The 15,009-nt window shown below is 56.7% G+C and overlaps 1 protein-coding gene across 8 annotated transcripts in view; it reads left to right on the forward strand.

Annotated features, from left to right (window-relative positions):
* Nucleotides 1-15,009, forward strand: part of MPRIP (myosin phosphatase Rho interacting protein) — a 77,571-nt gene continuing 62,562 nt past the window's right edge. For 6 of the 8 annotated variants that reach the window (XM_088064105.1, XM_088064107.1, XM_088064109.1 and 3 more), the window contains exons 1-3: nucleotides 1-187; nucleotides 11,265-11,342; nucleotides 13,110-13,175. In XM_088064105.1, the coding sequence (XP_087920231.1) occupies nucleotides 68-187; nucleotides 11,265-11,342; nucleotides 13,110-13,175 (264 nt within the window). In that variant the 5' untranslated portion in view covers nucleotides 1-67. The remainder of the gene's footprint in view (nucleotides 188-11,264; nucleotides 11,343-13,109; nucleotides 13,176-15,009) is intronic. The other 2 variants (XM_014252640.2, XM_088064112.1) reach the window with 2 other exon arrangements.

Raw genomic sequence — 15,009 nt, forward strand, 5'->3', positions numbered from 1 at the left:
TGGGCGCGGCGGCGGGCGGGCGCTCCGCGGGGCGCTGAGCGGGCGCTGAGCGGGCGCGGGCCGCACCATGGCCGCCAAGGACAATCCCTGCAGGAAGTTCCAGGCCAACATCTTCAACAAGAGCAAGTGCCAGAATTGCTTCAAGCCCCGCGAGTCCCACCTGCTCAACGACGAGGATCTCAACCAGGTGGGATCTTGCCCCAAAACCCACTGTTTTTCCCCTAAAATCCACCCCGGCGTCCCGCCCCCCTGCCCGCCCCTAGGGCGCCCTGGGTCTCGGTGCGGTGTCCGCTGGCCCCGTGGGTAGCCTGGGGTTCCACAGGTACCTTTGGAGCCTCCCTGGGTAGTTTAGGGTCCCATGGGTGTCCCGACGGATAGCTCAGGATTCGATGGATAGTGTAGGGTCTCAGGGACGTCCTGGGGTCCCACGGATAGAACAGGGTGGTGCCACGAGTGCCTGCTGTCCCTGTGGTTCGCACAGGATCCCATGGGATCCCCAGGAGTCCCGCGGGGTGCCTGCTGGACACAGATGTTGTAGGGTCCTGTGAGTGCCTGCTGCTCTCACAGGTACCGTAGGATCAGGTCAGGGGATGCTCTGGGGTCCCGTCGATAGCACAGGGACCTACAGGTATTCCTATATTCCATTGGGTGTTGTGGAGCTCCAAGGGTGCTCCCTGGTCCCATAGGGTATCTAAGAGCCCCATGAGGTGTTCGCTGATCCTACAGATATGCTAGGGACCCACAGGTATCTATGGATTCTGGGGGGTGTTCAGGAGCCCCACCGATGCACTCTGGTCCCATAAAATGTCCAAGAATCCCATGGGCTGCCTGCTGGCCCCACGGATAGCACAGGGACCCACATGTATTTGTGGACCCCATGGGATGTCCAGGAGCCCCATGGTTGCTCTCTGGTGCCATAGGGCATCCAGTAATTCCAGCGAGTTCCTGCTGGTCCAAGCGTAGCGTGTGGTTCCTTGGGGTACCTGCTGACGCCACTGATACCACAGGGACTCACAGGTATTTGTGAAGCCCGTGGGATGTCCAGGAGTGCTTTGAGTGCTCCCTGGTCCCATAGAGTGTCCAGAGATCCCATAGGATGCCTGCTGACCCCACAGATTCCCAGGTGTCTCATGGAGCACCCACAGTGCCCACTGGTCCCTGAGGCCATGGCTCACCCCAGTGCCACTTCCCCTGAGGCCATGTGGGGCCCGGCACCAGCACTTGGGGTGATCCCGTCCCCTCCTGGGGTGCACGGCAGCAGGTGGAGGGTGCCCCATGAGCTCCATCAGGCGATCCAGAAAGTCCTGGGAAAAACTCGGTTGAAAACAAAACGTCCCCTCCTGGACGTGCCGGACATGACCCCCATGCCCTACAACCCCCTGCTTTCCCGGGGACATGGGAAGGGGACCCCTGCCCCTCTCCGGAGAGAGTTCAGCACTGGGGGGCTTCCAGGGCCTTCCTCCTCTTCCTCCTCTTCCTCCTCTTCCTCCTCTTCCTCCTCTTCCTCCTCTTCCTCCTCTTCCTCCTCTTCCTCCTCTTCCTCCTCTTCCTCCTCTTCCTCCTCTTCCTCCTCTTCCTCCTCTTCCTCCTCTTCCTCCTCTTCCTCCTCTTCCTCCTCTTCCTCCTCTTCCTCCTCTTCCTCCTCTTCCTCCTCTTCCTCCTCTTCCTCCTCTTCCTCCTCTTCCTCCTCTTCCTCCTCTTCCTCCTCTTCCTCCTCTTCCTCCTCTTCCTCCTCTTCCTCCTCTTCCTCCTCTTCCTCCTCTTCCTCCTCTTCCTCCTCTTCCTCCCAGGCCTCACGCAGGCCCAAGGCCGGCGCTCCCATGGCAGGGGGTGTTTGGGGCATGGGGGGAATCTTTGGGGTGCGGCGGCCCGTCCGTGGTGTTGGGGTGAGGGGAACAGGGCCGCCCTTCCTCCTCCCACACCTTTCTGGGCCAGGGCTGCCATCCCCGCTCCCGATCCTATTATGGCAATGAGATCAGACATATTGCTGCGCTCGCTGGGGGGGCGGCGGAGGGGGGGGCATCGTGAAATCTGAGGGCTAATATGGAAAAAATGTAACTGGAAAAAAATGCCGTGGTGTGTGCGGGAAAGGGGCGGGCGGCGCGGAGCGTCGCGGCCGTGCCCAGACAAAGGAGCCGTCCCTGAGGGGGCTCGGGAAGAGCCCCCCGCTCCCGGCCGGCCCCTTCCCGCTGCCCGGGGATTGCGCTGCCTCCTGGTGCAAAGCTTATTTATTTTCTTTGAGGGGCTCAAAGCATCGCACGCAGCCCGCCGTAGTGCCTGCCTGCCCTGCCATGGGGGCCACCCACTTCTCTGGGGACCCAGGGACGTGTTTCAGGCAGCCCCTCGCTGGCTTTGTTCCCGTCGGGGTGGTGGGTGGCCCTGGGGGGCTGCCCCCGCGTCCGGTTCCCATGGGGTCGGGGTCAGCCCCGTGGCCGGATCCAGGCCCTGCACGGGGGGCTCCGGTTGGGAAAACGGCACAATCCTGCTCGGCTTCGCCCGTGCAGCTGGGGTGAAGTAATCCCGCTTCCCAGATAAGATGGTGGCTGTGGTAGCGTGTGATGCACGCACGCACCTCCTGCCCTGCCCTGCCCGCAGCTCCCCGTGCCCAGGAGCCCCCCGACCGCTGCCACCCTGCCCTCCTCCCCTCCCAGTCTGTGCCCCGTTTCCCAGCCTGGCTGCATGTGGGGGTGTGCTTGATCCGAAGCACACCCAGGAATAACGGTTCATTTAACAGCAGCTCTGAATGTTTCTGCCTTTTTAACTCAAACATGTTAAGCTTGGGTTGGGTTTGAGGGTCCCGCTCTGCAGCATAGGGGCTCAGTGTGTTCTGCTCACCCCGTGGACAGGGGTAGTGTTGGTGATTACCTAGAGTCAGGCTAGAAAAGTCTTTTGGAGTCATCTGACCTTTGTACTTGGCTTGGAGGAAAGGTGAAGGTACTTCACACTTACGCACTTGTGTCTCTTTTGGATTTTTATTCGATAAAAATACCTGTGTGGGTGTCAGGAACTGCCTCCGCTGCTTCCCGGGGTGCTGCTGGGGCAGAGACCCAGAGTGTGTTTGCAAAGAGACACAAATATTTAGTGGTAGTAGTGAATTTCTGTCATACTCGGGAACCGGCTTAGGAATGGGGCTGGGAGGGGGGAAATCCAGCCCCAAACATCAGGATTAATGAGCTGGAGCTCTCTAATAATAATCAGACTTAGCGCTTCGAACTTCAAAGGGCTGTGCGGATGCTAAGTCCCTAATCCTGGGAGAGCTGCGTTCACGAGTTGTTTTTGTGCGTGGCTGTGCTGCCAGATTGAGGCTCGGTGTGATTTGGGGCAGCTACATGCGGTCCCACCACCTGTTGGAGATGTGACTGTCCCCTCCCAGGGCTGCAGGTGGGAGGTGATGTGCCCTTGTCCCCTGCCCCCGGTCTATGTTTGACCTTCCAGGGTGCCCACACAGCTTGGGAAAAACTGGGTCAGTCAGCGCGGCTGTTCTCCCTTTGGGAAAATCTGTTGCTGTGGGTCGTGGGCCGTCAGATCCCTTGATCCTGTGTGGTGGCAGCATCTGGCTGCTGGCAGACACGGTGCTGTTGATGGCTCAGTCCTGGTTGTGCCACCCATCTGTTGCCAGCTTGTCTTACACTGCTCCTTTCCCATCCAGGGAGAAATTCCCTTTTTGTGGGAATTTCCACTCTCCTGGCAGGACATGCCTATGCTGGCACTGCACGGTCCCCCTGTAACTGCCTGCAAACCTCTAATGGAACTGGGCTTTCCAGAACCTGCCCTGGGAAGATGGATGGTTCCTAGGGTCCTCCTCCGCTCTCCAAGAGAAAGCCAGCCTGTCCAGTGGGACCTTTTTCCTAAGCAGCCATACAAGGCTTTCATGTGGGTGTCCTCTTGGGGTCCCTGCTCTCCACACTGGCTACTCCAGGCTGTCTGCACACACATGCCCTTGGTCTGTGAGATGAAGCCCCCAACAACATGGGACAGGCTGTGAATTAACCTAAAAATTTTGTCTGGCCTGAATTGGAAGAAGAGCAGAGTGTAAAGCAGTTGCTTTTAATTTTCTCCGTGCATTTGCTCTCTCGGGGTGTGGGGACTGGCACAGATAGAGGAATTTGAGGACGTCTTTCCAGCTACCAGTGTCTTTTTTTTCCCTCTTTTTTTCCTTTTTATTAGAGATCATGGCACAAATGCCCAGAGGACCACCCAGTTAGAAAATAGAACTTGCAGACTTTTCCCACCGCCTCTTCCCGTGACACCCCTGCCCAGTGACGGGGGGTGGTTATTTCCATCTCTTCTCCATTGGACATTATCACTTTCCTACTGTTCTGGATGCTGAGCAGCTGGTGGCCAGCAGCCCTGAGGCTGGAGTGTGTCGGCGTTGGGTCACAGGCTTGGCTTTGCTCTGGGACATTGCATCCATGGGGCTGGGGTGCCCTGTGCTGCAGGGGTCTTGTCCTGGCTCCTTGCATTGTCCAAAGGGTGGCAGGGTGAAGGGTCATGTCCTGGCTGCACTTCTCCCTCCAGCCCTGCTCCTTTTGGGAGGAAAAGCCCCCATTTTCCTGGAAAGCAGCCCCCACACTCGCATTCCCTGCTCCCCGCTGCTTCTATCATGCTGCAAGAATCCGCCTCTACTTGACTGATTATTAGCACTGAACAGGGAGAGATTTCTCTGCTAATGTCAAATTTGCCTCTGTCCCTGGAGGGCAGGGACTTGGGGCCACAGCCAAGGGGACTTGGGGGGCAGGGTCATAGTGGCTCTGCCCTATGGGCAGCATCCCATCCTTGGACAGTGGCTTGCAGGCAGGGAGGGCAGCAGGGACTTGGAAGCTGTGTTGGATGTTGGCATTGATTTGGGGTGCACTTGAACCTCCGCCTGGCCCAAGGGAAGGGACGTGGCGGCGCCTCTGGGTGCTGGAGAACCGTCCCCTTTGCACGCTCGCTTTCTGCTGGGTTTTTGCATGGCGCCACACCTTATCTGCGCTGGTGCCCGACAAAGTGATAAATCCCCTCTCCAGCACTGTGGAGAGATGTTGTGGCTTCTCCCAGGCGCTGAGGAAGGCCAGTGGTGGGAAGTGGTTAGATACTCCTGCTCGCTGCCAGGCAAACCGGCTTCAGGGCTGCTCGAGGAGGAGCTGGAATTGCAAAGTCCATTCTGTCCCGCTTCATTTTGCTGCTGCTTGACAAATTTCCTGTGCATGCCCCAGCTGGCCTTGGCCAGCGCTTGCTCTGACTGCCCCAGGCAATGGCAGCGCTCAGACCCAAGCACAGCCCTAGGACCAGAGCTGTTTGCAGTAGGAGGCCGGTTGTTTGCATGAAGGGTGAATTCAACCTTTCCCCTTCCTGTTCCTCTGGTCGGTCAGTCACTCCCACTGCCCACAAAGCTGTTGGGGCAGCTCTGTCCTTTGGGATTTGCTGATGTCTGGGTTGGTGCTAGCAGTGTGCCAGGAGGGCTGTACCATGTGTGGTGCCCACCAGCTGGCCCATGGCAGTGGCACTTGGTGCTCCTTATGCCCCAGATCCAGTCTGTCCAGTCTGGTTTGGCCTTGTGCTACATGAGATGTGTTGGTGGTGAGATTCTGACCTGGGATTTGCAGCTCTGGCAGTGGCTGACTTGTGCCTGCCTCGTGCAAATGTGTTTTGTTAGAAGACCAGGATATGGATGGAGAGGGGACTCTCCCCATCATCCAAGGTGGCCTCCAGGAGCTGCCCAGGTCTCATTCTGGAAAAAGTACTGTTTGGGCTGAACCCAGGGGCAGCGAGCAGACACTTGGATGAGGAGCTGGGGGATGGGAGAGTGTTTTTGCTTCAGGAATAGTTGTGGATGCTCAGAGGCAGCATTGCAGCCTCCGCGTTGGGGTTTGGCATCACCAGGTGACAGACAGCAGAGGGGAAACGTTGTACAGGCAGGGAAACAGGGATGTAAGCAGCTTAACTACTGAGGCTGGGCTTTGTCCTGGCCTCTGGGATTGCTGCTGGAGCGTGGATTTGCACAGCAGCGTTTGCTGTAGTCACCCGACAGCTGTAGTCACGGGTCTCCGGTGGGTCTCCATCTGCCATCCCACTGGGAGTACACAGAATGTCAAGTGATGCCTGTCTCTCAGCTCCTAGAAGCCGTGCTGTGGGCAGGAATGCCTGCTTGGGTATCACATCCCATTCCCCCCCTGAGCACCGTGTCACCTTCCCCATTCCTGCCGAGTGACGGCTGCTCCGACTCATCCATCAGCGATGTTCTCTTGGCTCCAAGGTGTGCAAAACTGAGAGCAGAGTGGAGCTGAAACAGCCCAGATTTCCTATTTTCAGGTTGCAACCGCAGGATTTGTGGTGACTTTCTCCTTGAACTGTGCCAGAAACGGGTCCCTGCCTCTGGGGAGCTCTGCGTGGATCAGGAGATGGCGTACAGGCAACAGTGACCTTACTGTCCCGCCTCTCTGGGTCTGGATGAGAGCTGTAACCCTGCTGTGCTCCCCTGGGTGAGGGGAACAGCAGGCACTACTGTCTGAGAGGCTGCTTTGCTGAATATTGAGGCTGATCCATAAAGGTGATGGAACAAGTTCCACCATGGATTCATCCACAGCGTGGGTCAGGTTGGGTACATCATTCTTTTGTGGGGCTATGGAAGCCCTGGCATCACTTCCCTGGTGCAGAGGGCTCCCTGCTCCCAGTGCTGGAGGCAGAGCCTAAAGGTCCAATGCAACAATCCATTTTTCTTCCCCTTCCCGCTCAGTTGCCCAGCCTGAACAAAACAAGCCCTGCCTCCACCCGAGACAGGCTGATTACGTCTGCCGGCAGCCTAAACAGATTATCCCTCCCGCCATGCACTCGGAGCCAGGAGTCTCTCCCGGCAATGGATTCGGGCTTCCCTCAGAACATGTGGGGGTGGGTGGGCACTGGCTGTGGGGGCATCCCAGCCCACCCGGGTGTCCAGCACCCCAGCAGGGATGTGGGTGCTCTGCTGTGGGGTTGAGCCTGGACCCTGAGAGAGGATATGGATGTTGGTACAGCTCTGCTGTTCCACCTTGTGCAGTGAGCTCCTGTAGCACTGTGGGGCTGGCACGGTGTGACTCTGCTGAGTCCTGTGTGCCTGGCTGGTTTGTGTGGGGAGAGAAGAGCTGAAGGTACCACCAAAAACACAGGAGGTGTGAAAGCTTGTCCAACAGGCAGCTGGTTGGTGTCACAGCCCACCTCCAGCCCTGTGACCTGGCACTCCATGGGCTGCCATGCTCCTGTGACCCATCCTGCCCTCTGGAAGCTGGTGCCCTGCAGCCCTGGGGGTGTGCAGTGGTTCCTGTATCACCCTGGCCTTTGGGAAGTGCTGAGTGGCTCTGCACGTCCTTCAAGCCCAGTTCCCCATCTGCTGGGGATTGTGTTCCCGGTGCTGGTGGAGCTGGTTGGGGTGGTTTGTCCATGCCTGGGCAGCATCAGCCTGACAGCTTTGTGTAAACCCAGCTGGGGCCACTTCCTTCTCTGCTTCCTCCCACCCGCCGTGCTGCCGGCACTGGGCTGGAGGCAGTGTCCTCCCCCTGGATGCTCTGCAGGGCCGAGGGGATGGAAGCAGTGGCTGGAACAGCGACCTGAGAGGCAGGGGAGGTGCTGCAGGTGCCCCACAGCCCAGCCCCAGTGTCGGATCAAAGGTGGGATGGGATACCTGGACACTCCCAGAGGTGTGACAGGAAGCGGAGTGGTGACATGGGGGTGTTTCTGCCTGAGTCAGCCTCCAGCAGTCCCACGGGATCGGATGGAACTGGGCTCTGTGGGGCTGCAAACCGGCCGCACCTCTCATGCGACGGTGGGGTGAGCGTCACCTTACCCCACCTCAGCTCCATCAGCAGTTGCTCTCCATCCACTCTGCTTTCCCACAGCATTTTGTGGCTCACCCTCCAGCCAGGTACCTTCTGGTTAAAAGCAAAGGCACCCACCCAGTGCCTGAGCACTCTGTGTGGCTTCTACCTGTGGAGAAACTACTTGGAGCTGTCCTTTGGATATCACCAGAGCTGCCAGAAGGCAGACAGGGCCCTGCATGGTCAAAGGCATCCTGGGAACCCTGGGGTTGCTCTAACACCATCCCTGAATGTGAGGTTGGACAGATCTCCTTTGAAGAGGGAATTTTTTGCTCTGAGGTCTTTCTCAGTGGTGGTTGTTGCATTTTCCTCCTCTCGAGGAACTCTCCAGAGGAAGCTGAGCCAGTGGAAAGGACATGTGATTCCAGCTCCAGCCTGGTGCTCCAACACCCCCTGGACCTGCCTCCCACACTGGGTTTATTTTAAACCTTGCTTCAGCAGGACCATTCCAATGCAGGTGTGATGAGCTTATTTCAGACACTTTGTGTACTTATTCATATCCCTCTCATTTAGGCTTGTACCTATCTGGGCATTTGCTTGGTTTTAGCAGGAGCTTGTTTTGGTTTGGCTTTAAAAAGCGCTGCTGCGTGTTCATTTGTTGATGGGTGGAACCAGGCTGCCCACGCTGCCTGGCTCTAATTCATACCTTTCAGCTATTTTGGTTTCAATATCTGGAGTTGGATGCTTCTGCCAAAATAAGTGTAGCCCACTGGTGTTTTTTTATGATGCTGGTACAGAAATGAGCATGATCCGTATTAAGGGTGTGTATTTCAGGTGCTTGGTGTTTATTTACAGACAGTTTGAGCTAAAATTGGAATGGCTGAGGGCAAAATAATGTCTGCTGGGGGATGTGAGCCAGGCTGAGGTAGGGCAGGACTTCATGCCTGTAATACTGTGTTAAGGCTGCTGGCTCTGGTGATGATGGTCCTGTTGGTTTCGTGGTTACTTTGTCCCTGGTATGGCACTGGGACCTGCCTGCTGCCTGTCATGCAGGCCGGATGTTGTGGGGTGCTTGGAGTGGCTGCAGTGCTGTGGCTTGTGTCAGGGAGAGTTTTTGCTCATGGAGCTTTGCTGGGTTGAGCACTTGGTCTTGGTCAGGAACTGTGCAGGGCCACAGAGGGGAAAACTGGGGGATGGAGGAGGGCTGAGCTTGGCTCAGCTCTGCTGTTCTGGAGCATCACCCGGGTGCTGCCTTGCTGGAGCGGTGCCAAGCGTTGGGGACGTCACATGCTGTTGTCACTGTCATTCTCTTGTTCCTGCATGGTGGAGGCCACTCCCAAGATCTTCCCATGCCCCAGCTGCTCAGCACCCACCCCAAGTTCTCTCACGGGAATTTGGGGACCCCGTTTCCTGTCGCAGTGACCCATTGAAGAGACTCTGATGGGTCATCGTCATCAGTCATTTGCAATTTTGCTTTACCACTGTAAAACACAAGAGAAATTTGAGATGTTTGGCTCTTCCCATTCCACGCGGGTGGCCGTGGCCACATCCCAGCATGGTGAGCATTGGGATCCCCTGCTCTGGAGACTTTCCATCCGAGTCCTCCCATCATCGCGTGGGCACGGATGCGTCACGGGCGGCTTTGGGTGGGGGCGCGGGGCGGGGTGTGCCGGGGGAGTGGCAGAGCCTGGCTCACCTGCAGGGCGCTGCCAGCGTGGGCGGCACCGAGACGGGCACAGAGCCGGGCACGGAGCGGTGCTGGGCAGCTGGAGGTGGCATGGGGGCCATGGGCGAGCAGGGCACCAGCATCCAGGTGAGCTGGGCAGGGGTGACAGGGGGCTCCGAGCCCTTTGCCAAACCCAGGGAGGGTTGTGGTGCACACAGGTGCCTTTCTGCGCCCCCAGTGTTGTCTGGGAATAGGTGTAGGGGTGCTCTGGGCCCCCCTAACTCCCCCAAATTGTATCCAAATCCCAGTGCTTCATTTTCATTGGTTGAAATCCCATTTAAAGGGGGAAGGAAGGAAGGTCTTCTCAAATCATGTTTTCCCAGCTGCTGGGAGAGCAGCACCTCAAGCTGGTATGTCGTATTGTGGAGGGGATAAGAGATTTTGTTATTTCTTTTCACTTTATAAACAGTAAAAGGTCTCCTCCGGCGTGTTTCCAGTTTGCTTACTCAGTGCTTCATGCATTTGACAGTTTCTGGTGCATAGGCAGTTTCTTCTATTGTTTGCAGGGATTTTTCCAGAGGGGAAACTTTTTTTTAACATTTCAAAACCACAGAAACTGGCAGGAGGAATCATGGGGAGGTACTGAATTGGAAACAGTTTTAAACTTTAAGGAACAGAAAAGAATGAAAGCAACAAGATTAACTGAATCAGTTAGAGGAGAGTTTGGAGTGTGTGTCCTTGTGACTTTTTGGCTGGGCCAGGATAGACGTGCATGGATGTTCCATGGTGGAAAACAGTGTTCCCAGACCCAGGGTCTCCTGGAGCTGAATCTGCTCTGGGTTTCCTCCCTCCTGGTCTGTCTTGGTATCTGTGGAGCCGCCTTGCTGGTGTGGCAATGCCTTGCCACTCTTGCAGCAGGCTTTGGCCCCAGCCCTTGCCAGGTGTTGCTCATCGTTTACAGCTTGTCAAGGCAGCAGGAGCGGTGCCCGCAGGACTTTGCGTGGGAGGACGTGCCCGGTGCCCATCCCCATCTCAGCGCTTGCCATGCAGTGGGTCAGCTTCACCCTGGCCATTTCTGCATCCAAGCCACCAGTGGAAAGTGCCTGGATATTATTTTTCCCACTGACATACGGCAGTGCCGCAAGGTTCTTTCCGAGTATTCTTTCCCTCTCTCTTCCCGGCTGGCTGAATGAGCTGTTTTCCCCCCTCCTGGCTCTGACCTTCCTGTGTGCTCGGCCGTGGGCTGCTGGATGCTGCTGGCGGGGGGAGAGGGCTGGCAGGGGCTGCCCCTGCAGGGAAGCAGGAGTTGGATGTGCACGGCACGGGAAGCGGCTGGGAGCTGGAGAACTGCCAGCTCCGGGTAGTTTTTCCTCTCTTAATTAACGAACGGGAAACATCAAGCTCTCCTTTGGAGTGTGTTTTTGCTTTGGAGTAGAGGCACGCTGCCGATGGCAACGGGAAGAGCCGTCTGTGGGGATGGGCTCTGCCACTCGGCAGTACCCAGGAGGTTGGTGCTCTGGGCACGGTGCCATGCAGGAGCAGCTGTGTTTGGAGTTTGTGGCTGGGGTTCTGCCTCCTCCCGAGTCCTCATCTCAGTCCCGTTGGCACACAGTGTGTGTCACACCACGGGTTGCCATCAGACACCACGTTCCTTGCACTGGGAAGGCTGAGTTTGCCTGCGTGCAGGAGGCTGAGCTCACACAGCTGCCTTCGTGCTGGGGCTGCTGCAGTTTCCCGTGGTCCCTGACCATCGATTCCCTGTGGTGCTGATCTATGTTGAGCCATTTTCGGCTGTGCATGAGTGTTTTTCTGCTGTTTCTTTGCAGGCCAAACCCATTTATGGTGGCTGGCTGCTGCTGGCCCCAGAAGGAACGGACTTTGACAACCCCGTCCATCGCTCTCGGGTAAGTGAAGCTGAGACATCCCCTCTGTGGGGTGTGGCAGGAGGAACAGGAGGGGCTGTCCCGGCCCATGGGGGTGGCTGTGACCCTGGGAGTGCCAAAGACACCTCCATGCACCCATCCCCTTGTGCAAACCAGGAAGCTAGGAGATGTTTCTGGCAGCAAGGCTGGAATGCCTTCTCTGGGATGCAAGGTCTCCCATGCTGGGCAGCAGCCTGGGGCACTGCAGGTGCGGGTCAAGCTCAATTCTATTGCTTGTTGCTTTTTGATGTTTTGATGCTTCTCTGGTTTGCCTGACACGTGCCATGCTGCCAGGAAGATGCTCAGGCCAGTGGGGTGTGGGCTGTGTGACTCTGAGCTGTGCTGTGACCCAGTTTCCCTTTGGGGCTTGGAAACAGCTACTTTATTTTCTGTAGCGCATCTTGAGTGTGCCCAGAGCTCTAGAGGGAGGCTGCATGCTGTCCCCTAGTGTGGATATGCCAATGTCAGGCAGGTCCTGCAGCAAGGAAGGAACTGAGAGGTGGTTCCCATTTACTATAACCCTGCAGAGCTCTGAAGCCAAATGCTGGCAGCAGGGACCTGCAGACAGAGCAGGACACCCTCAGCTCCTTCCCAAATGGGTTTTCTCATGCCTGGCAGAAACAGCAGCATCCTGTGGGGTCGGAGCATCCCCCACTTCCCTGTCCTGGGGGGTGTGAGGCTCAGAAGGATGTGGCCAGGCTGATGTCCTTTCTCACTGCTGGCTTGTGACGAATACTTCCAGCTTGTCCCCAAGCTTGTCTTGCAGGGAGCTTGCTGCTGAGGCTGCCAGGATGGGGCTGTCTTGTGCGTGGGAGGGATGGCAATGGTCCGTGAACCCTCTGTCATGCAGCCAAAATGCTCTGGGAGCTGTTTGTAATAAAAAAATTGCTCCCGAATGAGCAAGAATTGGGTTCTGAGTTCAGCCTGGGGTATATGGGTCATTATTTGGAGTCATAGGCTTACTGGCCTGACATAAAGGGGACATGGGACCAGGGTCTCTCTGGAACACAAGCTGCCTGCTAAGCTGGGGCTTGTGGAGGTCCACAAGGTCCTCTGTAGTTCTGCTTGTTCCTGAGCACCCTGGACTTTGCCCAAAGGGCTGAGAAAAGTGAGATAAGAATTGCTGCACTGGGGCTATGAATCCAAGACTTCTTTATTTCAGCCTGCTCAACCAGTTTTTGCTCTTGGCTGAAAACAACCTGGCACACACGAAAAAAAAAAAAGGCAGTTTTCCAGCCAGATCAGTTCTCCAATCTGATTTGCTGTGCAGCTGCAGAGGCAGCGTGCTGCCAGGATTGCCTGGGCAGTGCCATGCCAGAAGTGCAGCCACCATCCAAACTGAGCTCATGTGCTGCCGGGGGACATCTGACATGGCATCCTGTCACCCTCCAGCACTGGATGCTGGAATAGGTGATGCAGGATGAAGCTGAGGGCACAGAACATTTAGTTTGGGGATCCTTCTGGTGTTCCCAGCATTTGTGGCATGAACCTGAATCATGAGAAGTTTAGTTTGGATATTAGGAAAAGGTTCTTCCCCCAGAGGGTGGTCAGGCACTGAACAGGCTCCCCAGGGAATGGTCAAGGGCCCAAAGCTGCCAGAACTCAAGGCAGTCAGCATTGGGCAATGTGGGCTGGTGCACACAGACCTTTGGCAGAGCCCTGCTAGCTGATGTGCAGCTCCAGTGCTCCCAGCAAGGCCCAGGGACTCGTGGGCATTGCCGTGACCCACCTCAATGTCTTCTCTTGCAGAAATGGCAACGTCGGTTCTTCATCCTCTACGAGCACGGGCTGCTGCGCTATGCCCTCGACGAGATGGTGAGTGCTGCCCGGCTGTGTCCAGGCTCTGGGGATCATCTGGGTTATCTGCTGCCCTTGGAGTGCTCTGCCAAGCTGAAGGAGAGTTGTGCTTGCTGGGTTTGACTCTGTGCCAGGCTGGGTTTGTGTGGGAGCTCAGTGGACACTCTGCAGAGGACGTTGGGTGTTTCGGAGGCGTGCGAGTGCTGCCTGGCACGGGATTCATCAGTTGCTGACAGATCCCACACTGGCAGGAAGTGCTGGAGGGGGTCCCCAAGGTCGTTCTCCCTGCTTTCAGCCCTTTCTCCTGGTGCCAGCTGGATTTTGGTTGTGGTGAATCACCTTGGCAGTGTCCGAGAAGGAGGCCCTGCCTAGCGATGCCCGTGGAAAGTAGGTCAGCTGGAACGCCTTCCCACTGCTGCCTGCCCTGGAGCTGCAGCTTGTCACCAGCACTGTTCCCATCCATGAAACAGGATCAAAGGAAGGGAAACCCATCCACTGTGAGCTGCAAATTGGGGCTGAAGAGTCCAGTAGGTCAATCCCAGGAGCACCCAGGACTGCTGATCTATCCTGCTGGCTACAGAAAGCCTGTGGGAGAGTGCCCAAGGCTGGCACAGTAGACACCCATGTGCTGGGATCTGCGTGGGCAGGAGGCTCAGGAAGCCAGCTGGAGAGAGCACACCTGTGGGACAGGGACACATCGGGACCTGTGTCTGTGTCAGGGAGGCTCCCTGTGAGGTCAGTGTGCCTTGGTCTTCCTCCAGTGCCTCCTGTGAGGGCACCGTGGAATGAGGAGGCACGGTGAGTGTGGCTCAGATTTCATGCTGTGTTTGTTTGTATTTTTACTTGGGCTTGGTCCAAGTGCCCTAAATAATTTAAATGTCTTTGGTAGGAGCAGTGGAGGCTTTAATACATTTTCAGTGTCAGCAGCCTGGCTCTGCACTGGGCTGGTGTTTCCTGCCCTACACTGGCAGAAGGGTGCTTTTTGTCTGGGTGGAGCAGGGAGATTCCCTAGTCTGAGGTAAAGGTGCAAGGATGCTGGGAAACACAGGCTGGAATATTTTTTGCTGTTTTGCATCCTGAGGAGGTTGACCTGCCACAGGGGCCAGAGAGCACCCAGAGGACAGCAGGAGCATCCCACAGTTCTCCAGGCACCTGTTGGGCTTTTTCTCCTTGAGAAGGGAGAAAGTGGAAAAATACAAACAGAAAGGGAAAGTGCACATGTGCAACATGGGATGGTGTTCCAGGCACTGTGACACCACTGTGCTGGCTCCTGGACTCACTGCCCCATGGCCATGGGTCCCAGGAGGGTCTGGCCTTTCATAGTCATGGATAGGGAAGTCTGTCATGGATCCTTCCTCCTCACTGGGATTTGACACATGTTATTAAAATACTCTCCTGACCTTTCCACCCCTCCAGCTGTGCCGGCTCCTTGCCCTGTCCCCATCACCTCTGTGGCCTGGAGAGGAGTAACAGGGCTGGGGCCTCACCCAGGGTGTGCCAGCAGAGACACTGTTTTTTCCATGAGGGATCCACTTTGCAGTTCACTCAGGGATGATCTCCCCTCAGTGTGCCCCAGTTTCTGTGCAGGAGCTGGGTGGGGGTCTCGTGGGAGCCTCAGTGCGGAGCAGCCTCTGGAGCATGCGGGAGCTGGGCGGCAGCTGGCCAGAGACCTCCCAGGCAGTTGCAGGCTGGGATTGAATGGCTCTGCTTGAACCTTTCAGACATTAAATTTTGTGGGTTTGGCAATTTCTGCTCTTATTAAAAGTGGAATTGGAGGGAGGGGTGAGCCTGGGAGGGAGTCCTGGGCTGGTGATGCTGAGGAGACATTCCTGTGCTCTTGGGTCCCAGCAGG

Source organism: Pseudopodoces humilis, chromosome 18 (genome assembly GCF_049639895.1).
Source record: "Pseudopodoces humilis isolate 2021_Gansu_Grassland_sample_001 chromosome 18, ASM4963989v1, whole genome shotgun sequence".
NCBI lineage: Eukaryota > Metazoa > Chordata > Aves > Passeriformes > Paridae > Pseudopodoces > Pseudopodoces humilis.